Source organism: Bombina bombina, chromosome 9, assembly GCF_027579735.1.
Source record: "Bombina bombina isolate aBomBom1 chromosome 9, aBomBom1.pri, whole genome shotgun sequence".
Taxonomy (NCBI): domain Eukaryota; kingdom Metazoa; phylum Chordata; class Amphibia; order Anura; family Bombinatoridae; genus Bombina; species Bombina bombina.
In genome coordinates, this window is record NC_069507.1 from 214080933 (window position 1) to 214106033 (window position 25101).

General features: G+C 40.5%; 1 protein-coding gene across 1 annotated transcript in view; it reads left to right on the top strand.

Moving 5' to 3' along the window:
• Positions 1 to 25101, top strand: part of CPXM2 (carboxypeptidase X, M14 family member 2) — a 181493-nt gene that overhangs the window by 81469 nt on the left and 74923 nt on the right. The window contains exons 9-13 of the mRNA XM_053692603.1: positions 429 to 552; positions 1010 to 1206; positions 1609 to 1788; positions 5515 to 5812; positions 20928 to 21067. Coding sequence (XP_053548578.1) covers positions 429 to 552; positions 1010 to 1206; positions 1609 to 1788; positions 5515 to 5812; positions 20928 to 21067 — 939 coding nt within the window. The remainder of the gene's footprint in view (positions 1 to 428; positions 553 to 1009; positions 1207 to 1608; positions 1789 to 5514; positions 5813 to 20927; positions 21068 to 25101) is intronic.

Consider the following 25101-nt stretch of genomic DNA (forward strand, 5'->3'; position numbering starts at 1 on the left):
GAGGCAGAAGCTCCTCTAATGGAATGGGCAGAAAAGGATTCTTTAACCCCAGCTAGGGACATGATCCACTTTACCCATCTGGCAATAGAAATAGAGAAGACAGGTTTAGTGAGGAGGAATGAAAGATGTTAAAAGATGAGTGGAAGAGAAATCATTCAATTGTAAAGTGCGAGCCTTATATTCTTTTTACAAATGGACAACACATTAGTTAGGTTGGTCTGAAAGGAAGGGATAGCATATATATACATATATATATTTATATATATATGTGGGTATATATGTTTGTGTAATAGAAATTAGAAGAAATAAATAGTAATTATATTAAAGAAAAAAGTTAATTAGCTAAAAAATTGTTTTTAAATAGGAGACTAAAATCCTCCTGTCTCTCCATGTTCTCAGAGCTCACGTATAATTCTTTTTTAAACTAGTTAATGAAGGTTGTGAATGAAATGTGTCCCAACATCACCCGTGTGTACAACATTGGGAGGAGCCACCAGGGGCTGAAGCTCTATGCGATGGAGATGTCTGATAACCCGGGGGAGCATGAAGTTGGTTAGGAGAATAAACAAGCTCTATGTATGTCCTGCGATGTCTTGCCTGTCTATGCTATCTTTTCTGTATCTCAAATGATATGTTGACCTACATTGTGATCCACCTTAGTTGCAAGTTCTTTTGTTCTGTTTTTTCTTGTATTGCCTTCTGCATTTGCGCTGTTTTTGTGCAATGCTTCTAATTATATGGATCTTGTGTTACATATTCTCATTATCTCCAGCTTGCATGCGCTAGAGTAGCTCTCTGCATCTGAGCTATGTGTATTTCAGAACATTTTATCCCACTACTATGCATGATGACATTTTAGCCTACCTATATTTGTGGTTTGGCTCACCTATCTTCCATATGTTTGTTGGAATGTTCCTTTGTCCAATGCTATGTGTATTTTAGAAGTTGGTAGTCTGTGCGTTACGTAATCATGCACTTCTCTTGTGGTCTTCCTGTTCAATGTCTGCAGGGGAGCCAGAATTTAGATACATGGCTGGAGCACATGGAAATGAAGTTTTAGGCCGGGAGCTTCTTCTTCTGCTGTTGCAATTCCTTTGCCAAGAATACCAAGCGGGAAACCCACGAATACGTCGCTTAATCACCGATACTCGACTACACTTTCTCCCCTCCGCCAATCCTGATGGATATGAGAAAGCAGCTGAGCTGGTGAGGCACATTGACATTATAGAAAACAACTAGAAAGAATATTTAGTTTGCAAGAAGATAATTTCCTTGGTTTAATTCCCTGGGACAGTGATCTGGCAATAAAATGTTGTGCTTAGTTTAACTTTTTTTTGAGATGTCAAAAAGCAAAATGTATAGAGTTTGATATATATCATAAATTTCATTGTGAAAAGGATGTGACATATTAGTTGTACTATTTGAATCTTTTTGAACAATAGTTGACTAACTGATGTTGAATAATGAGGAGCCAGCAATACATTTTTAAGGGCTCTGGGAAGGAATTAAAGTTAGATTTATATAGAATACAAAAAAGTAAGATATTTGTATGTATTGTTTGCTCCTGGGATTTGTCATGTTTTTTGTTGTGTGCACTTCTCTCTCCAGGGTTCAGAATTGGGTGGCTGGTCATTAGGCCGCTGGACAGCTGATGGAATTGATATAAACAATAACTTTCCAGACTTGAACACACTATTGTGGGAAGCCGAGGATCGGCCTAGGAATATCCGTAGAGTCCCCAATCATCATATTCCCATTCCTGAATGGTATCAGTACCAGAATGCCACAGTGAGTTATGGAATGAAACGTCAGAAAACAGCGAAGAACCAAAGTTATAGGATGAATGTGTCAGAGAAAAAAAACAAGAATTTGAGCTAGTGTAAAGGGACATTCTAGTGCACACTCTTATGGCGTTATAGTAGCCCCAAAATAGGCTATAAACCCAGAATAGGCTGCATACCCCAGAAAATGGTATATACTCCCAGAATAGGCTATGCACCCCCAGAATAGGGTATGAACTCCAAGAATAGGATATGTACCCCCAGAATAGGCTATATAACCCCCAAAATAGGTCACATTCACCCAGAATAGTTTGCTAAGCAAAATTGTAATGCACTTTCTCTTAAAAAAAGTCTGCTTACTTAAACAAAATAAAAATAAAACATTTATATTTACATGCAAGATCACATAAGGTGACCTATTTATTATGCTGCGAGCGGACATAATCCGATATAGCGGATCATGTCCACTGCACATCGATAAATGCCGACAGCATACGCTCTCAGCATTTATCATTGTACCAGCAGTTCTTGTGAACTGCTGGTGCAATGCCGCCCCTGCAAATTTGCGGCCAATCGGCTGCTACCAGGGGGTGTCAATCAACCCAATCGTATATATATTAGATCGGGCTGATTTTTGTCCGCCGCCTCAGAGCAGCGGTCTTACGGAGCTTGATAAATATGCCCCATGGTGTCAATATTGGAGCATTCTATGCTTTCATGTTGAAGGCTAAGATGTTTTTTCTGTTTTCTTTTCCTTTGCTAGACATAATGATATATTGCAAGCAAAGATTAGCCTGAGAATAATATGTAAATGTATTTTTTTTTACAAATTTATTAATTGTTAAAACATTGAAAATATAAAGGTAAAGTTTCTATTAGGTGCTTTAGTTTCTATAAAGTAATGTGCGCCACCATATTTGAAATAGTTTGCTATTTATCTCTGTGCAAACAAGGTTACGTGGAAACAATTTTAGATAATTCTATGTTCCACACAACCTTGTTTGGACAGTCTCTTTTATTCTCTATTTACAGCTGTCCCTAACTGTCTTCAGCAGGAGAGAGATAAGAAGCAACTTAAGTTTAAACATAGCAGTTCTCATTAGTTTATAGAAAATAAGAGAGATTGATAAAACCAACAATTTTCAGAGATAAATTACTGGAAAAGGAGGCAAAATAAATAATTAAAATATATTGCACATTGTATTAATTACACATAAACTCATACAAACTCATACTGTTTAATATCACTTGTTGAGGCAAAAACAATATATGCACAACACAGCACAGTATCCCTTTAACACATTTTAATTGTGTACTGTTGTCATAAAGTTTAACAGCTTAGAAATAATTATGCAGTAAAGTTCGACATAAAGTATAAATAATACGTGGGAGAGTTACGTTAGAGATCGGTGGTGCACTCATATAATTGATTCCAAGGTGTCTATTAATAGAGATTACATAGAGTAATACAGTAACAGGATTAAAATGATGAAAATAATTAAAAACATCTTTCATGAAAATAAAATAATGAGAGAAATATTATAGCATTTTTACTTTATTTCCCACAGTGGAACAAATCCCATGCATCCACCAGTGCACACAGATAAAGCTTATTCATTATCAGTAGTCTTTAACTAGTTAATTAGTCCCTGGTGTGCAGCCTGTAGACATAATTAAGACTAAGATATGAGACATAAAGCTCTGTGCCATTTATATATTTAAATTGTTTTTGTAAAAAGGACCCTATACTGTTAAATTGGTTTCCTCATATATGTGCAGCCACCAATCAGCAGCTAGCTCACAGTAGGGCACTCCATATCCTGTACCTAAGTGTACTTTACTAGAAAATATACCAAGAGAGCAAAGCAAATTAGATAATATAAGTAAATTGGAAAGTTGTTTAAAATTGCATGCTTTGTCTGAATCATAAAAGTTTAATTTGGACTTTACTTGCCCTTTAATGTTTTTTTCCATTGACCAGCTGCAGAGTATTAAATGTAAGGGAAATGGCTCAATTGGGTTTATTTTTGTATACGAAATAGCTGTTCTTGCCGAATGATACCACAACCCATTTACATTGGCTGAGCTTCCAGGAAGAGCAGACCTCTTTACCGTATCATTATTATCATGTATTTATAAAACGCCAGCAGATTATGCAGCGCTATACAAGTAATAATAAAACATTACAGGGATGCATTACATACATAAACAAACAAGTACAATAGGGGTACAATACAGTTGTAGCAGCAATAATTGAGATATACAAAAGGAGAGGAATGCCCTGCCTTGCGCACAATCAGTAGTAGTTCACTTTAAATACAAAGTTGCCAACAGGTAGAGAGGCTCTCAAGCTTACAATCTAAAGGAGAGATAATGGACACAGTGGGCAGTGTAAACTTACAGTGAGTAGTGATCTAAGCAAACATTTAGAAAAAGTGTGCGGTGAGTGGGCAAATGAGGATTGGAAAAGAGTAACAGAATATGGTTAAGTGTCAGTGCAGAGGCTGGGAAAATAAAGTAGCGTCTCTATCCTGAATTTACCTTTCTTTATCTACACACAAAAGCCAATACTTAAAGAGCGATTGAAAGTAAACATTTAGTACCTACCTCTACAACCCCCGCTGAGCTGATACTGACTCTAGCGTTTATATAGAGAATACTCTAGTGTTAATAATATTCATTATAGGTGGAAATTACAACAGGCAAATGACAACGTAAAGGTAAAGGAAATATTTGTAAATAATTTAATTTACTCCAGCTGCTAAAATGGATCATTGGGGTGTGGGACATATTAAAGGTGATAAAAAAACTTACAGTACAATGTCCCTTTAAATACATGTAACAAAACAAATTGTAGATGAGGTTAAGAAAAGACAAAAGTCCATTGAGTTCAACCTCCATCCAGAATGTTCTTTCTTTTGTCTTTATATTGGTGAGTTTAAAATATTGGGGAGGATTTAAATCATAACATCAAGGGATGCAAAAGTTTTTAAATGTTTTTTAAATCTCTGTGCTCCCTCCTTTATCTCCCTCCTTGCTCCTTGTAGACCCCTGGACATGTAATGGAGTTAACTTGCAATTTTATGGGAGGGAGCTGGAAACTCTTATGTTTGGGGGTTCTACAATAATAAATTGTGTGCATACCACCCTAGCCCCCCCCCAAGAGCTGAATACAGTGTAATTAGACCAAGTGGTACCATTGGATCCAGATATAATTGGATGGGGGAGGGGGAAATAGGGAAAGCATATTCTGTCTAACAGTGTTTAGTTGAAGAGAGATTACTCTCATATGTGTTCATGAAATGGTTATTATCATTGTGCGCTCATGAGGCATTTCAGTCTACTAAACCTTAATATTTGAGACTACGGTTGCATTTAGATTGTGGTGGACAGAAAGGCTTTTGGGGTGAAGGGGGTGATATATTTTTGGATCCAGTGAGCACATTTTTTGAGGCATCCCTGGGTATCCAGCTTTATCTCAAAAGGTGCTACTTTTTATTTGGGAAATTGCACGGATACAATTGCTGATATAAAATTCAATCCTGGTTCCAACACTATGTGACAGTTAGAGGCAGGTAAAATGCGCTAGTCTGCAATAGTTTGAGCTGTATTCATATAGAGGGTATATCATTTGAATAAATGAATTGTGGATATATTGAAAATATGTTGGTTTGGATTTGTTTTAAGTCTGAAGTTTACATCATTTTTAAGTATTACCTTTTTGACATCTTAGGTTTCCATAGAGACCAGATCTCTCATTACATGGATGGAGAAAATTCCTTTTGTTTTGGGAGGAAACCTGCAAGGGGGAGAATTGGTTGTGTCGTACCCCTATGATATGGTGCGTTCTCTGTGGAAAACTCAAGAATATACTGGCACTCCTGATGACCATGTCTTCCGCTGGTTGGCATATTCCTATGCCTCTACTCATAGGCACATGACAGATTCCAGCCGCAGACCCTGCCACTCTGATGACTTTAACAAAGAAGAAGGAAGTGTGAATGGAGCATCGTGGCACACTGTAGCGGGAAGTATGTATATTTTGTCTGTTTAATGTTATCCTGTGCAGGATTATAACCCTTACTGCTTTGTTTTGAACCAATTATCAGGAAAAGACATTAAACAATGCTCCTATAGTAAAAACAAATATGCTAAATCAAAGTAAACATAAAAAAGAAACAGACTATGTGAAAGACAGCAAACAACTTATTTGTTTTTTGCAAAAGATCACTTCTCACTGTAGCCCCTGCCCTCAGGTACATAAGGGAGCTGACGGTTTAAAGTTAAAAGAATACTATACCCGATTTTTTTCTTCAATGTTTCAGAATTTTAAGCAACTTTCTAATTTACTCCTATTATCAATTTGTCTTTGTTTCTTGCTATCTTTATTTCAAAAGCAGGAATGCAATGCAATGTTGCGCTTGCTGATTGGTGGCTAACCATGTCTCTCCACTCCTATTATCTCTTTCTTGCCTCAAAGACTTTTCATGTGCTGCTCCTGTCCTCTGGAACGCTCTACCCCGCTCATACAGGCTGTCGCAAACATTGTAAAGCTTTATACGCTCTTTGAAAACCCAGCTGTTTCTAAAGGCTTACCATCTCACCTCTATTTTTATCCTACCTAATACCATAATAAATCTTGAACTACCTTCACCAACTGCTGCAACTACAATGTATGTAAAAAGCTACCCCAAACCTTACGTCTCTGCACCCTCAACCTGTGCACTGTAAGATCTTCAGGGCAGGGCCCTCCTCCTCCTGTTCTAGACTTGTTTAGTATGTTATGTATTTGTATCTTATTACAATTTGTAATCATTATATACCCATATCTCTGTATGCTGTGGTACATAATTTTGTGGCACTATACAAATAAATGATGATAGTGATAATATCTAAAATTAACTGAGGGATTGGAGTTTGGCCTTAGGCCCTTCCCCTCATATGTGTTGCCTCACTAAGACACAGGGTTTAATCTGCAATTTAGATAGTCATGGTCCACATCTCCTTTATAGGACAGCACCCTCTCTGCTCCAAATACCTGCCATATTGGTTACACATCCATGCTTCATCTGCAGCATCCACCATGTCTGGAATGCCTGCTACCACCACCCCACATTCTTAAAGGACCAGTCAACACAGTAGATTTGCATAATCAACAAATGCAAGATAACAAGACAATGCAATAGCACTTAGTCTGAACTTCAAATGAGTAGTAGATTTTTTTTTCTGACAATTTTAAAAGTTATGTCTTTTACCACTCCCCCTGTACCATGTGACAGCCATCAGCCATTCACAAATGCATACACGTACCATGTGACAGCTATCAGCCATTCACAAATGCATACACACTTATTCTTGCACATGCTCAGTAGGAGCTGGTGACTCAAAAAGTTTAAATATAAAAAGAATGTGCACATTTAGTTAATGGAAGTAAATTGGAAAGTTGTTTAAAATGTAATGCTCTATCTGAATAATCAAAGTTTAATTTTGATTGAGTGTCTCTTTAACTTCTTATCCTACCAGTGCAATAACTACTAGTCCATCATTTGTCAATAACAGCTTCAGCTATCTTACACCTACCTTACACCTACCTATGATTGACCCACACTAGCAAACAGACCTCTGACCCAGCAAGTTTCCCACCAGGTGGCTTCCTGGCTCATTGGTCCCCTCGCCTTAGTACTCGTTCTTGCAATGACCCCTTGGCTAGGATATGTTTGCAGACTATAGTACGCTATAATGGCAGAAAAGTGTAGAAGCTTTTAATGGAACATGGGTTATTAAATTCAACTTTTATAATTTAGATAGAGCATTCAATTAAAACAAACATTCTAATTTAATTTTATTATCAAATGTACCTCTTTCTCTTGGTTTGCTTTGCTGATATGTGGCTTCTTTTAATGGGAATAGGATAAGGGACATGGCTTGAGCAACATATGAAGAACATTGTTACAAAGTTTACCCTTTACAAATGCCTGTACAATGGAAGCATCTTAAAGGGACACTGAACCCAAATTTTGTCTTTCGCAATTCAGATAGAGCATGCAATTTTAATCAACTTTCTAATTTACTTTTATTATCAATTGTTCTTCGTTCTCTTGCTCTCTTTATTTGAAAAGAAGGCATCTAAGCTTTTTTTTTGGTTTCAGAACTCTGGACAGCACTTTTTTATTGTTGGATGAATTTATCCACCAATCAGCAAGGACAACCCAGGTTGTTCACCAAAAATGGGCCGGCATCTAAACTAACATTCTTGCATTTCAAATAAAGATACCAAGAGAATGAAGAAAATTTGATAATAGGAGTAAATTAGAAAGTTGATTAAAATTTCATGCTCTATCTGAATCTTGAAAGAAAAAAAAATTTGTGTTCAGTGTCCCTTTAAAGTGAAACTAAAAACATTTTTTTTTCTTTAATGTTTTTAGATAGAGCAGCAATTTTAAGCAACTTTCTAATTTACTCCTATTCTCAATTGTTCTTCATTCTCTTGTCATCTTTATTTAAAAAGGAGGAATTAAAGATTAGAAGAATCTTTTTAGGTTCAGCACCCTGGATAGCGCTTGCTTATTGGTGGCTACATTTTGCAAACCAATAAGCAAGCATAACTCAGGTTCTGAACCAAAAATGGGCCGGCTCATAAGCTTTACATTTTTACTTTTTAAATAAAGATAGCAAGAGAATGAAGAAAAATGGATAATAGGAGTAAATTAGAAAGTTGCTTAAAATTGCCTGCTCTATCTGAATCATTAAAGAAAACATTTGGGTGTAGTATTCCTTTAAATATTAAAAGAAGCTCTGTTTATAAAAAGTGTAAATACGCGCAATATGCCAATTATAGTTCAATGTACTGCTTAATTATTAGCATACCTGGCAATCTTTTTATAAAAATAATTCATCAATGTTTTATAATTACAATGTTATTATTTAAAGTGCTACAATGTGAAAAAATATTTTTCATTTTCCCTTTTTTCCTTTTGAGGACTACAGACATTAAAGGGACATAATACTCATATGCTAAATTACTTGAAACTGATGCAGTATAACTGTAAAAAGCTGACAGGAAAATATCACCTGAGCATCTCTATGTAAAAAAGGAAGATATTTTACCTCACAATCTCCTCAGCTCAGCCGAGTAAGTTCTGTGTAAAAAGTTATACTCAGCTGCTCCCAGCTGCAGGTAAAAAAAAATAATAATGAAGAAATGAACAGCAGCCAATCAGCATCAGCAGTGCTGAGGTCATGAACTCTTACTGTGATCTCATGAGATTTGACTTAACTCTCATGAGATTTCATAGTAAGCTTCCTTTACCTGATTGGTGAAATAATATGAGAGTTCACGAGGCTCATCCTTTCAGCTGTCCCGGGACAGACACACTAAAATGCTGCTTAGAAATCCTTTACAATGGGAGGTGGCTACTGAGGAACTTTTGAGGTAAAATATCTTTCTTTTTTACATAGAGTTGTTCAGGAGATATTTTCTAGTCAGCTTTTTACAGCTATGCTGCATCACTTTCAAGTGTTTAAACATTTGGGTATTATGGCCCTTTAATGTACTGTTTCTTTGTACAGGCTGACTGTTTTAATAGTAATTAATAAGAACAGGAGAAGTGGATCGAGCGCTACACCCAGGGCCTTAAGCTTACTAACTATATAGCCTCCTAGTAGGCTAACAATACAAAAGTTAAAATGGGGAGAGAGTAAGCGCTAAAAAGCTTAAAAGGCTAGTAAAAGGTACATTTTAATACATATAAAAATTTACAAATGGCAATCAGACGCATGGATCCATGTCTGACTTAACAAAAAAAAAAATATATATAATAAACAAATCTAAAAATATCCAATGGAGTATAGCATGTGACGCTGACTTAGTGAGCCAGTGATGAGGAGTTAGGACATGTACATTCAATAATATAAACAACCTAAGTGAGTGATTGAGTGCACACAATAGCTTTCAACAAAGAAAAATAGCATTCGCAAAAAATAGTGTTCACAAAAATTGGCGTACATAAAAAATGTTCAAATGTTCAACCGGTTATATGTAAGTGAATCCAGTAGTGTTTCCTCCAAAGTGACGTGTAGAAATATAACGTGAAGTCAATAATAGTAGAATGTAAACGTTGAGTGGGTCAAATTATTGTGGTTCAGCTGCAGTATGCCAACGCGTTTCGGCCTAGACTAGGCCTATAGTCTTGAGAAAGGCCTAGTCTAGGCCGAAACGCGTTGGCATACTGCAGCTGAACCACAATAATTTGACCCACTCAACGTTTACATTCTACTATTATTGACTTCACGTTATATTTCTACACGTCACTTTGGAGGAAACACTACTGGATTCACTTACATATAACCGGTTGAACATTTGAACATTTTTTATGTACGCCAATTTTTGTGAACACTATTTTTTGTGAATGCTATTTTTCTTTGTTGAAAGCTATTGTGTGCACTCAATCACTCACTTAGGTTGTTTATATTATTGAATGTACATGTCCTAACTCCTCATCACTGGCTCACTAAGTCAGCGTCACATGCTATACTCCATTGGATATTTTTAGATATTTTTAGATTTGTTTATTATATATATATATATATTTTTTTTTTTGTTAAGTCAGACATGGATCCATGCGTCTGATTGCCATTTGTAAATTTTTATATGTATTAAAATGTACCTTTTACTAGCCTTTTAAGCTTTTTAGCGCTTACTCTCTCCCCATTTTAATAGTAATTAAGATTAGCTAAAAAGGGATTTAAACCACATAAAAAAATAAAGAATACAAAAAAAACAACTTCCAAATTAGCAGTATATTTTTATTACGCTCCCTTAGAAAACTAAAATAAAATTATTGTTAAGTAATTTGCATAATAGCTTAATAAGTAGACAATTTAATACATAAACAAGCTAATTTACATTCAGTGAGGGATTGTTAAAAACATCTGCGTGAAGAAGAACAAACTGGTTTAATTAAGCTATCAGTAGAGTGAATATTATATATTGCCTGAAAGTGATCATGTACTCAGTTTTTATGTTTAAAGGGACAGTCTAGTCAAAATTAAACTTTCATGATTCAGGTAGGGTATGCAATTGTTAACAACTTTCCAATTTACTTGTATCATCAAATTAGCTTTGTTCTCTTGGTATTCTTTGTGGAAAGCTAAAGCTAGGTAGGATCATATGCTAATTTCTAAGCCATTGAACTGCCTCTTATCTCAGTGCATTTTGACAATTTTTCCAGACACTGCTAGTTCATATGTGTCATACAGATAACATTGTGCTCACTCCCGTAGAGTTATTTAAGAGTCAGCACTAATTGGCTAAAATGCGTGTCTGTCAAAAGAGCTTACGTAAGGGGACAGTCTGCAGAGGCTTAGACACAAGGTAATCACAGAGGTATAAAGTGTATTAATATAACATTGTTGGTTATTCAAAACTGGGGAATTGGTAATAAAGGGATTATCTATCTTTTTAAAAAATTTTTGGAGTAGACTGTCCCTTTAAGTTTAAGAACATGCCCAAAAAATTATATTGTGTAAAATGTAATAAAAAAACTTTCCAATGTATTTCCATTATCAAATCTACTTTGTGCTCTTGGTATACTTTGTTGAAAAGCAGTCAGGAAGTTGTAGAAGCGTGAACATGATTGGGGCAATATATGGCAGCAGTTTAATAACTGTGTTATACATTTGCAAGAACAGTAGATGGCAGCAGTGTTTCCTGTCATGTACTGCACCAGAAATGTGCACGTTACCTATCTGAATATCTCTTCAACAAAGAAAACCATGAAAATTAAGTAAATTTGATAATAGAAGTACATTTAAAACATTTTTAAAATTGTATACAATGTAATGCATTTTGAAATACTCTCTTTGAGATTAAACAAATAATTAGTTTTAGTCTTGTCTCATGCAAAATCTCACAAGAACCAGCTAATGCCACAAACAATATATAATGATACATAACATGGATCAGAGCTTGGTATTAAAGGGATATTATACTAAAACATATTCTATCATCCATATGAAAGAGCTGCATCAAAACACTCGTGGGCCCCTTTTATTTTATATCTATACATCCTCCCTTGGAAAACGTTTATCCTTATTTGGGTTCCAGTACCACTTGTATCCTTATTTGGGTTCCAGTACCATTTATATCCTCATTTGGGTTCCAGTAACATTTATATCCTTATTTGGGTTCCAGTGCCACTTGTATCCTTATTTCGGTTCCAGTACCATTTATATCCTCATTTGAGTTCCAGCACCATTTATATCCTTATTTGGGTTCCAGTACCATTTATATCCTCATTTGGGTTCCAGTAACATTTATATCCTTATTTGGGTTCCAGTACCACTTGTATCCTTATTTCGGTTCCAGTACCATTTATATCCTCATTTGAGTTCCAGTACCATTTATATCCTTATTTGGGTTCCAGTACCACTTGTATCCTTATTTGGGTTCCAGTACCATTTATATCCTTATTTGGGTTCCAGTACCACTTGTATCCTTATTTGGGTTCCAGTACCATTTATATCCTCATTTGGGTTCTAGTAACATTTATATCCTTATTTGGGTTCCAGTACCAATTGTATCCTTATTTGGGTTCCAGTACCATTTATATCCTTATTTGGGTTCCAGTACCACTTATATCCTTATTTGGGTTCCAGTACCACTTATATCCTTATTTGGGTTCCAGTACCACTTATATCCTCATTTGGGATCCAGTACCACTTATATCCTTATTTGGGTTCTAGTACCACTTGTTACAGAAGCATTAGTTATTTTGTTGTGAAGAAACTTATTTCCCAGCAGCAATGCCTGAACCAGCCAAGCCAGCGCCTAAGAAGGGCTCCAAGAAAACTGTAACAAGTATCATTTCATAAAGGGTTAACTCTGTTCAGTTTTGAGAAAACTATTTTCTGAGGCAGGTTTCCTAGCATATTGTGTACTGTAATTAAGTTTGTGATAAGCATTCACTGCTAGGTGATAAGAAGGACTCAATTGTTTTCTTGTGTGTACTTGTTATCTGCGGTGGCCTGTCCAAGGGCTTTGTCTAAATGTGTGATGGGGGATTTTATGCTTCCCCCCCTGGGAGTGCCCTGTGTGCATGTAACCTAAATAAAAAGCAGGCTGGGCATCCCAGTCCTCAGTTCTTGGTTGTCCCTCAATCGCAGCGTTGACTCGTTTTTGTGGGCAGAAGGGTATCCTAGCTGTACTACAGCTAAGGGGGATTATTCTACATTTGCGAGACTCATATAGAATACTATGGAAAGCAGTTTCTCCCCTCTTCAGCAATAGGAATCCAGGCTACTAAGCGGTCCATCTCTCAGCGAGACTAAGGGTAACCGTAACATTTGGCGGCAGCGGTGGGATTTTTCCTGGATTTCCTAGGAGAGGTACAGAACGGATGGAGAGCGCTTACGAAAAATTGAAGCGTACAACCCTAAAGGATTTACTTGAAAGCAGAGGGGGGTACGCCAGCAACCGGCCGAGGAGAGAGCTGATCGCAGAATTGACCGAACTGGATCAGAGCTTCACAATGGCGGAAACACCGACCACGATTAGTGACGAAAAAACCAGGATTGTTCGGGAGAGGCTCTCACTGTACGGGCCGAACCCCTCCATGGAATTGGTACAGCAGTTGATGGCGGAAGCGGACAAGGATATACGAGAGACTCGAGCCCACGAACTCAACCTAGCGAACGCACACCGCAATGCTGAAGCCCCGCAGGTAATCATCCCTGTCGAAAATGCTGGGAGGCCCAAGATACCCTATGCGGCATTTCGACCCTTCCTAGAGAGCGAGACAGGGATTGATGAATATTTGGCGGACTTCGAAAGGCAATGTGCCCTGCACCAGATTCCCAACAGGGAGTGGCCCACGATATTGTCTGGGAAACTATCCGGGCGAGCCCTGGAAGCCTTTCGTACTCTGGGTGCTGAGGAAGTGACACAGTATGAGCTAGTTAAGGAGACACTGTTGCGACGGTACGCAGTAACTCCGGACGCGTATCGCCGACAGTTTCGGGGCACGAAAAAGAAGCCTAACGATACCCATATGGAATGGGCGCACCGAATGCGGAGAGCGGCAAATCACTGGATGAGCGGAAGTAAAGCGGTGACTGGTGAGGAAATTTTACAATTGTTTCTCTTAGAACATTTTTATAATGGCATGGAACAGCAAGGGAAGGAATGGCTGCGAGACAGGCGACCTTCTACCTTAGAAGAAGCAGCCAAATTGGCCGATGAACATTATGACTCCCGTCTTCACGAACCCAGAGAGGTTTACCGTGCACCCCCTCGTGCTGAATTCCGAGCCCCGGTGCCCGCAGGGCCCGCCCGACACTCAGGACCACCCAATAACAGCTCTGAGCGTCCCAGACCGACTTGCCACCGATGCAAGCAACCAGGGCATTTCATGGCTAGCTGCCCCCTTAATACGCACCAGACACCCAGGAATTACAATTACCCCTCTGGGGCATATCGTCCGGCCCGGACCCTCTGTGTTAACCAAGAGGCCCCTATGGAGGAATATTTGGGGCCGCTTCACGAGGCGGACCCTGTATATGCTGCCTCAGATAACCGCCAGCACCATCGGCAGAAGGTATGGCTCGAGGGGCGATCTACCGAGGGATTGAGAGACACAGGGGCTACTATCACGCTGGTACAGAGTCATTTGGTGCCGGAGCACAAGCGATCTGGACAGACTGTGGCCGTTAGAGTGGCGGGGGGGGATGTGTACAAAATTCCAACAGCTAAAGTGCATCTTGATTGGGGAGCGGGAAAGGGGGCTGTGAAAGTGGGCATAATGGATAATTTACCTGCCGAAGTACTACTGGGCAATGATTTGGGCCCCATGACTTCTGCCTATGCTCCAGTATGCAACAACGAGGCGGACCCAGTGACTACACGGGCCCAAGCCCGGACGGAGCGAGAACTCTCACCAGTGCGGGAGACACAGGTAAGACCTACCCCGACATTGCCTGACATGTTAGGCCCCATACCCTGGGACACCCCAGATGCTTTCGAGACAGAGTCTAAGACTGACCCGACCTTACAAAAGTACCGGGAACGAGCAGAGACCGGAGGGGGCGGGGCAGATAATGAAACATTCTTATGAGAAAAAGGGAAACTATACCGCTGGACAGAGAAAAGGGGACAGCGTAGGCGACAGCTGGTAGTGCCCCACAAATACCGTCAAGAAATCCTCAAGATAGGCCATGACATCCCCTTAGCAGGCCACCTAGCTGTAACCCGTACCCTACACCGCATTACTCACACGTTCTTTTGGCCAGGGGTACACGCCGACGTTAGAACTTACTGTAACACCTGCGATGTGTGTCAACGAGTAGGAAGGCGAGGCGATCACCCTAAAGCCCATCTAGTAAATATGCCCATTGTAGAGGAACCCTTCAGCCGGGTTGCTATTGACCTAGTGGGACCACTGGCTACCCCTAGTCCCTCCGGTAAGCGCTACATTCTTACCGTAGTGGACTACGCTACCAGGTACCCAGAGGCTGTCGCCCTATCCAACATACAAGCGGATACGGTAGCGAATGCACTAGTACAGGTGTTCTCCCGGGTAGGATTTCCAAAAGAAATCCTATCCGACCGAGGCACCCAATTTACGGCTGAATTGACCCAACAACTCTGGCAGGTTTGCAAAATTAAGTCCCTCCTGAGCTCCCCATACCACCCCCAGACGAACGGGCTGTGTGAGAGGTTCAATGGGACCCTCAAGCAAATGCTCAAGACGTTCACTCAGGAATACCGAGACTGGGAACGCTTCCTGCCGCACCTCCTTTTTGCTTATCGGGAGGTGCCCCAGGAAACGACAGGGTTCTCTCCCTTCGAGTTGCTCTACGGAAGAAAGGTACGGGGACCCCTAAACCTGATCCGGGAGCACTGGGAGGGAGAGATGGAGACTGACGGTGTCCCCATTGTGCCATACGTGCTGGAACTCAGGGACCGAATGGAGCAATTAGCCAAATCCGTGCGGGCTAATCTCCAGTCGGCCCAGAGAAGACAGAAAGTATGGTACGATCGGGGGGCCCGAAAGAGAATCTTTACCATAGGACAAAAGGTGTTAGTACTTAAGCCGGTGAAGACAGACAAATTGCAGGCGTCCTGGCAGGGCCCCTACCAGATCGTAGAGAAAAGGGGAGACACCACTTATGTGATAGCTAGCTGCCACGACAACAATCTTAGAAAGACATTCCATGTAAACATGCTCAAGGAATATTTTGAGCGACCAGAGAACGTGACGGCCGTATGTTGTTCCCCTCAGGAAGGCCCCGACAGTCTACCCATTCCAGACCTATTAGAAAAGAGTCTCCCCACAGGTATAGTGGCTCAGGTTCAGATAGGAGACCGACTTAGCCCCACTGAAAGGGAGCAGCTCAACCAACTCCTACAGTCCAAACACCTCACCTTCTCCCCGAAGCCAGGGTACACTACTTTAACCACCCACCAGGTAGATACTCCGGGACAAGCTCCCTTGCGCCAGGCTCCGTACAGAATCCCCGAAGCAGTTAGGATAGGAATGAAGAAGGAGATCGATGAGATGCTCCAACTCGGGGTAATTGAGCCCTCCGATAGTCCCTGGGCCTCCCCAGTTGTCTTGGTGCCCAAGAAAGATGGGACCACCCGGTTCTGCGTAGACTATCGGAGGCTCAATGAAAAGACCGTGACGGACGCTTACCCTATGCCCAGGGTAGACGAGCTACTCGATCGTATAGCCAGGGGAAATTACCTGACCACTATTGACCTCTGCAAAGGTTACTGGCAGATTCCCCTGGCCCCGGAGGCTATCCCCAAGTCGGCATTCGTCACCCCATTCGGCTTATATCAGTTTAGGGTAATGCCGTTTGGGATGAAGAATGCCCCAGCTACATTCCAGCGCTTGGTGGATAGGCTCCTGGATGGCTTCCAGAGTTTTGCTTGCGCCTACCTGGACGACATAGCGATCCACAGTGAGTCATGGGAGGACCACTTAGCTCACATAGGAATGGTTCTGGATCAGATCCGGGCTGCTGGCCTGACTCTGAAGCCAGAAAAATGCCACTTTGGGATGGCCGAGGTACAGTACCTGGGTCACCGGGTGTGGTGTGGAAAGCAGCGACCAGAGCCGGCCAAGATAGAAGCTGTCGCCAATTGGCCCACCCCCATCACTAAGACTCAGGTCCTAGCCTTCCTGGGCACGGCAGGGTACTATAGACGGTTCGTACCAGACTACAGCACACTTGCCAAACCCCTGACTGACTTGACCAAGAAGAACTTACCTCGACAGGTCCTGTGGTCTCCCCACTGTGAAACGGCTTTCCAGGCTCTCAAAAATGCTCTAATTAACGCTCCTGTCTTGGCGGCTCCAGCCCTTAACAAACGTTTTATCGTCCACACAGATGCTTCCATGTTCGGGCTGGGAGCCGTCCTCAGCCAAGTAGGTGAAGATGGAGGGGAGCATCCAGTTGCCTACATCAGCCGGAAGCTCCTGCCCCGCGAAGTCAGCTATGCAGCGGTCGAAAAGGAGTGTTTGGCTTTGGTGTGGGCATTAAAGAAATTGACTCCCTATTTATATGGGCAGGAGTTCACTCTGGTCACCGACCATAACCCGTTGGTGTGGCTGAACCGGGTCTCTGGAGATAATGGCAGGCTATTACGTTGGAGTTTATCGTTGCAACCCTTCAATTTCACCATTACTTACAGACCTGGGAAACAGAATGGCAACGCCGACGGGTTGTCCAGACAAACCGACCTCAGCCCCGCATAACCAGCGGTCTGGACAGCCTTAGTCTGCCCCGAAAAGGGGTCAGACCGTGTCTGCCAGAGTGTTCCACAGAAAGGGAGCACTGTTACAGAAGCATTAGTTATTTTGTTGTGAAGAAACTTATTTCCCAGCAGCAATGCCTGAACCAGCCAAGCCAGCGCCTAAGAAGGGCTCCAAGAAAACTGTAACAAGTATCATTTCATAAAGGGTTAACTCTGTTCAGTTTTGAGAAAACTATTTTCTGAGGCAGGTTTCCTAGCATATTGTGTACTGTAATTAAGTTTGTGATAAGCATTCACTGCTAGGTGATAAGAAGGACTCAATTGTTTTCTTGTGTGTACTTGTTATCTGCGGTGGCCTGTCCAAGGGCTTTGTCTAAATGTGTGATGGGGGATTTTATGCTTCCCCCCCTGGGAGTGCCCTGTGTGCATGTAACCTAAATAAAAAGCAGGCTGGGCATCCCAGTCCTCAGTTCTTGGTTGTCCCTCAATCGCAGCGTTGACTCGTTTTTGTGGGCAGAAGGGTATCCTAGCTGTACTACAGCTAAGGGGGATTATTCTACATTTGCGAGACTCATATAGAATACTATGGAAAGCAGTTTCTCCCCTCTTCAGCAATAGGAATCCAGGCTACTAAGCGGTCCATCTCTCAGCGAGACTAAGGGTAACCGTAACACCACTTACATCCTTATTTGGGTTCCAGTACCATTTATATCCTCATTTGGGTTCCAGTACCACTTATATCCTTTTTGGGTTCCAGTACCACTTATATCCTTATTTGGGTTCCAGTACCACTTATATCCTTATTTGGGTTCTAGTACTACTTATATCCCTATTTGGGTTCTAGTACCACATATATCCTTATTTGGGTTCTAGTACCACTTATATCCTGATGATACCCATAGCTATCTTTACTTTCCTTATATCTCTCGCTCTTTGCTCAACCAGATCACTAACTGTTTCTCTGCAATTTCCTCTTAGATGTCCTCACGCTAACGCCAACCCAATCTGTCTAAAACTGAGCTATTTCGTATTCCCCCTCTCCTAGACATCCCACACCTGACATTTCTCTTGTAGTTGGAGACTCTATTCTCAACACCTCACCCCAGGTCCGCTGTCTTGGGGGGTCACATTTGACTCTGAACTTACATTCATTCCACATATACAAGCACTTACTACATCCTGCTGTACACACCTACACAACATTTCTAGAATTTGCTCTTTCCTTATTCAAGAAACTTAAATACTAATTCATTCCCTCATTTTGCCACACATTCACTACTGTAACCTATTTCTAAATGACCTTCCCGAACACCACCTCCCCCTGTCCAATCTATCATGTATGCTTTAGATAGACTTATCCACCGATCTACATTAGCTGCCCCGATCTGCCAGTCTGTACACTGGCTCCCCATACACTCTAGAATTAAATTTAAGGTATTAGCTCTAACCTATAAACACTCAAGAGCCTCACTCCCAACTATATTTCCTCTCTCATCTCCAAATACTCTCCAGCTGATCCTCTTCAATGAACCTCAAACCTACTTCTCCCCACTCCTTTTATCTCTACTTCCCTCTCCCACCTCGAATACTTCTCATGTGCTGCTACCTACCTATATTTTGTCTTCAACAAAGAATATTTGATAATGGAAGTAAATTGGAACTTTTTTTTTTTTAATTTTATTGTCTGTTTAATTCTGAAAGAAATCCTTTGGGTATCATATCCCTTGTGACAGACTCCAAATACCCCGACTGGGTATTCCCGCCAAAACGATCCTTCTTTACCCTGGAACCTGTAGCTGTAGAGCGGGAAAGTGATTTTAGCAAGTAGCCCACCCTAATAACAAGACAAGGCCAGTATTAAGGTGAAACACGAATAGACTTTATTGGGACAAATACACAGCTTATATACACATTTGCTATCTTGATAAGACCCTTATCTGATCAATAGATCCCGCCCCTTTAGACAGGCTGGCGCCTCAATAGGAGCCATAGTCACATAGAGATCCCACAATAGTTAGTTAGGTCGCAGTTTTATGGTGATCCTGAGGGAGCGGTGGCTATTTCCAGGTACCTTTGGAGAGCTCCGGGCCCCTAGATGTCCCAGTTCAAAAAGCATCACAATCTGTCACTGGGGCCCGGAGCGGCAGCTGGGCAAAGGGTACTCCGGGTTAGCATGAGGTATGGTGTCTAAACCCCAGGTTCCAGAGGAAGCTCCCTCCTAGGAATCCCCCCAGTCCATGCAAACCAGGGATATAGCAAGTCCCCAAAAGAGCGGAGTTCTGGAGCAAAGGGCCTCTGGAACGACATAGGGTAAAGTTCGGCAGGGATCTCTAGCGAGCCCAGCCGGCTAGTAGTTCCATAAGATTCCGGCTGGGCCCCATCAAGCTAGGAAGGGGCCAAGCGGGGCAGCGATCAGCTCTTTCAAGGCAATGTGTAATCAGGGTAACAGTTAAAGGGCAACTGGGGGAACACAATAATCTACATGAGGAGAGGGGATTTAGTGCTAACGATGGCTCTGAGCCGTTGCAGAGTTTCCCACCCAGGTGCTAACGACGGCTCAGAGCCATAGCTAACACTCTCCCACCTTGAGGGAGATCTGGGGGCTCCCACCCGCTCCTTCCCCGACGATCGGGCCTGTATAGTGACAGGCATCGCTGGGACTTCACGTTATGTGTGGTGACTTTATGCGCAATGACGTGATAACGTCACCGCACAACTTTATTTAAAAATGACAATGTTAAGTATAGGAAAAGGGGGCATGCTACTTAGAAGCCTGTATCTCAGGCATCTAAGCATCTACAGACCCCCAAGACCCACCGTTGGAAAGGTAATCACCTAACCAGTGCAAGTCTTGGGGATCGAAGGAAAAAAAAGTTAAAGGGACATTAAACACTATAAAACTACAATATAAATATTTAATTTTATGCAGTTAATAAACTTTGCAATATACTTTCATTATTTAGTTTGCCCAATTTTGCTCTGAAACCAAAATGTTTTCATTCCTAATTCAGATAGAGAATACAATTTTAAACAACATTCCAATTTTCTTCTATTAACTAATTTGCTTCATTCTTTAGATATCCTTTGTTGAAGAAATAGCAATGTACATGGGTGAGCCAATCACACAAGGCATCTATGTGCAACCACCAATCAGCAGCTATTCAACAAAGGATATCAAGATTATGAAGCAAATTAGATAATAGAAGTAAATTGGAAAGTTGTTTAAAATTGCTTGCTTTATCTAAATCCTGGAAGAAAAATTTGGGTTTCATATCCCTTTAATTATAAAAATTGTAGGCTTTTCAATTCCTGTTAAAAGTGGAAGTGCAGAAGGGTCTTATCGATGACTTTTTCGTGACGGCAGCTTTCTCCCTTTTTTGTAATTATAGGTATTAATGACTTCAGCTACCTGCACACAAACTGCTTTGAGATCTCAATATATTTGGACTGTGATAAATACCCTCATGAGAATGAACTGGCGGAACAGTGGGAAAACAACAGGGAATCACTAATTGTCTTCATGGAACAGGTGAGTTTTTCCTCCTCTGGAATAAATTATACTGTTTGAAATATTCTGTTAGTGGCAATCTGTGTATTTTATGTATTTTTTAAAATATCATTTCCACCGTACATAGTTGTAGAATTTTACATATTTTGAAAGAGTTAATTTACATATTTAGCATTTTGAAAGCAGCTTAAATAATATCTCCAGGTTTTAACTGTGCTTTAAAGGGACATGAAATGCAAAATTTTTTTTCATAATTTTGATAGAGCAAACAACTTTAAATGACTTTCCAATTTACTTTTATCGTCAGATTAGCTTTATTCTTGTTATCCTTTGTTGAAGTAGCAACAATGCACTACTGGGACCTAAACATATCAGATGAGCCAATCACAAAATGACAAGAGGCATCTATGTGCAGCTAGAAATCAGTTGCTAGCTCCCAGTAGTACATTGCTGCTCCTGAGCCTAGGTTTACTCTTCAACAAACAATACCAAGAGCACAAAGCATATCAGATAATATAAATAAATTGTCTTCAAAACATTTAAAATGTCATGTTTTAGCAAAATGCTGCGTTGTTTTGCTATCTATGAACAAACCTTTTGAACTATTTTTGAAAAAGGGGCTTATCTTGTCTCCTTTAGGGTTATTTAGCTATAAGGGATCTCCTGCACTGATCAGGCATTTACTATGTTTCATGTAATAGTGGCATGGCACTATAGTTCCCAACTAGATCTTGCATGATAATTATTGGTTGGCGGCATCTTCTATCTTCATCCATCCGGAGCGGAGCCATCTTCTTCCCAGCCGACGCTTATCCATCCTCTTCAACCAACGCCTACTCGTCGAATGAAGGTTCCTTTAAATTATGTCATCCAAGATGGCGTCCCTCGAATTCCGATTGGCTGATAGGATTCTATCAGCCAATCGGAATTAAGGTAGGAAAAATCTGATTGGCTGATTCAATCAGCCAATCAGATTCAAGTTCAATCCGATTGGCTGATCCAATCAGCCAATCAGATTGAGCTTGCATTCTATTGGCTGATCGGAACATGAGACTGTGAAATAAAATGTTTATATATTTAATATAATAATGACTTAAAATATTTTATTTACAACATTTTACAAAATTTTGAAAAACTAGATTACAGATATTTGTAGTCCTCTAGGGAGCATTGCTGCCTCCACCTTAAAAACATCTCCAAAATTCGCCACTTCCTCACACAAGACACAACTAAGACTTTAATCCACTCTCTCATCATTTCCCTGCTTGACTATTGCAACTCCATCCTGTCCGGCCTCCCTATCTGCCGTCTATCTCCCTTACAATCCATAATAAATGCCTCTGCCAGGCTGATCTTCTTTATCCGTAGCTCCTCATCTGCCAGTCCCTTCACTGGCTTCCTCTAACCTCCAGAATAAAACATAAACTCCTGACACTAACTTTTAAAGCTCTCAATAACACTGCTCCACCCTATATCTCCAACCTAGTCTCCAGATACTCTCCCTCCCGTCCCATTTGCTCTGCTCATGACCTCCTTCTCTCCTCCTCTCTTGTCACCTCCTCACATTACCATCTACAAGACTTCTCCAGACTGGCCCCTATTTTGTGGAACTATCTGCCTTGCCCTACACGACTCTCCCCTAGTTTTCAAACCTTCAAGCTCTCTTTAAAGACTCTACGGTTCAGGAATGCATAAAATATACACTAACCTTTTCCTATCTTAGTCCCTCTCCTCCTTTAGCTATCTCCTTGAACCCCCTTAGCATGTAAGCCTACGAGTCTAGCTGCTTTGTAGATCACCTTCATGAGAGATGATTTACAACAGTGAAACTCTTGGCAGAGCCCTCTATCGCTTTGTCTCCCATAACTGTCACCTTGCATATTAGACCCATGTTTTTAAGTGCTGCTGAACCTGTTGGCACTCTACAAATAACTGATAATAATAATAATTATTTATTTATTTTACTTGCTTTTGCTGTACAATATTTTGCTTTTGTGTAAACTTGTGTTTGCCCTATGCGCCCTAGAAAACATTTTGAAAAACTAGGTTACCGATATTTTTAGTCCTCTAGGGAGCATGGCACAAGGAATACAAGGGTAGAAGTAAGAAGTTGCTCGTTTACCAAGAAACCACTTCACTAGGTACCTAGTATTTGCCCGCAATTATATCACGCTAAGAGCGGGTGTTCACACAATCATCTGTTTTGCCTGAGCCGGGATAAAGCCGGTTATACACACGCAGGACGCAGCGTGTCTTCTGTTTGAGAGGCTACCAGCGGGGATCCAGCCGGTCATTCACAAGCAGGGAGCTGTGAGTTCTTCATCGGAGGCCGAGAGCTGCAGTCTGGCAGGTCACTTGCACGCAAGGAGCGGCGTGTTCCAGCCGGTCATTCACACACAGGGAGCGGTGAGTTTTTCATCAGAGGCCGAGAGCTGCAGTCCGGCAGGTCACTTACACGCAAGGAGCGGCGTGTTGTATTTTACAAGAGCTAACCAAAGGATATCAGACTGACATCAGCAGCAATTTGATCATAGCTGCTGCAATATTTTGTGAGTTAAAGTTACACATATGCTAAAGATCACAGGTGATATACGGATACAAAGTATCTAAACAAAGAACATTCTGTTGTTACATAACACTGATTATGATACATAAATATATCAACTGAAATTTTCTTTCATGCTATAGTCACAGAGTGAAGGTTCTACATATAACTTTCCAAACACAATTTTACCTGATTGACTCTAAAAGGGACTTTATATGTTGGAGATCTACTGATGGACAGAACAAAGATCCATATGGTTAATTAATGCTCTGAATTTTAATCCCCTTTTTTTACTTTTTATTTTTTATGCGCAATCTTTTTTCTTTTCAGGGTGGTATTCCCGAATATTTATGAATATTTTTATCAATATATGATACCTCTATGTCAATGTCATTTGCTATTTTAATTTATTATTTATATGTTTGATGTACTGTACCTTTATTAGGGAGACGTCCCTTGTAAGCTATCTATTACCAAGTAAATATCTACTTCTATTACTGCCTTTGTAATTTTTGTCTCCGATTAGGTGTGTTAAGTTACCTTAGCTCCTAGCGCCCTTTCATCTATGTTATTTGACAAGGAATACAAGGGACAGTTTTGAATGCTTTTAAAACATTTATCTTGCATATGGACATATTTAAATTCTGTACTAAATTGCTGATGTAAGCTATTATATATAAACATATTTCTTTAACATACCTCTTAACATTTTTGGCTCGCTCTTCGGGACTCACGAGGTTAAAAAGGAACCACAGCCATTTTGTGGGTGGAGCTGGGTCAAGAGAAGCTGGGCTTCGTGGATAGTGGGAGAATGGATAGTAGGCGGGATTGTGGGTGTGTCTGGTCAGACTGTGGGTGTGTCTGATTCATGGGCAGAGCTACAAAAATCATGCAAATAAATTTGGCTGTCTCAGCAGCACAAGGCTCAAAATCTGGGACTGTCCTGCGCAAATCAAGACAGTTGGGAGGTCTGCTTTAATAAGTCAAAAATTATTATTATCATTATTATTTCTTTAACAGTGATGTGTACAGGCACACATGAATGAACAAATTGATTTGGTCAAGTAATCATTTTTCCTTTGTATATGTTGCCAATAATTTATAAGACTGTTCTTGTATTGGATGACTTGCCGAATCACCATAAATTTAGACTAATTTCTTTGTATTCATCAGAAGCTGGATACTCATCTCTAGTCTATATATGTAAAGCTCTGAATATTTTCTTATTACTGTTGTATAAATATATATATATATATATATTTTTTTTTTATTTTCCTGAGTCAAGCCAGCATCTAGTGTCTCCTATCTGCTGTTTTGAGAATCAAAAAAGAAAAATAAGAAGGCGCCACCATAGTGCAAAATCATTGATTCCAATATTGTGTCTGAGCAAATATTGTTTGTACTTACAAGATTTAAAGCACTTGAGAAGTGCTACACAGGCCTCCTGGACCCTTATAAGTCACCCAGACAACTTTCCCTCATGCAGTTAATACGGCTTCTGGTCCAAAAG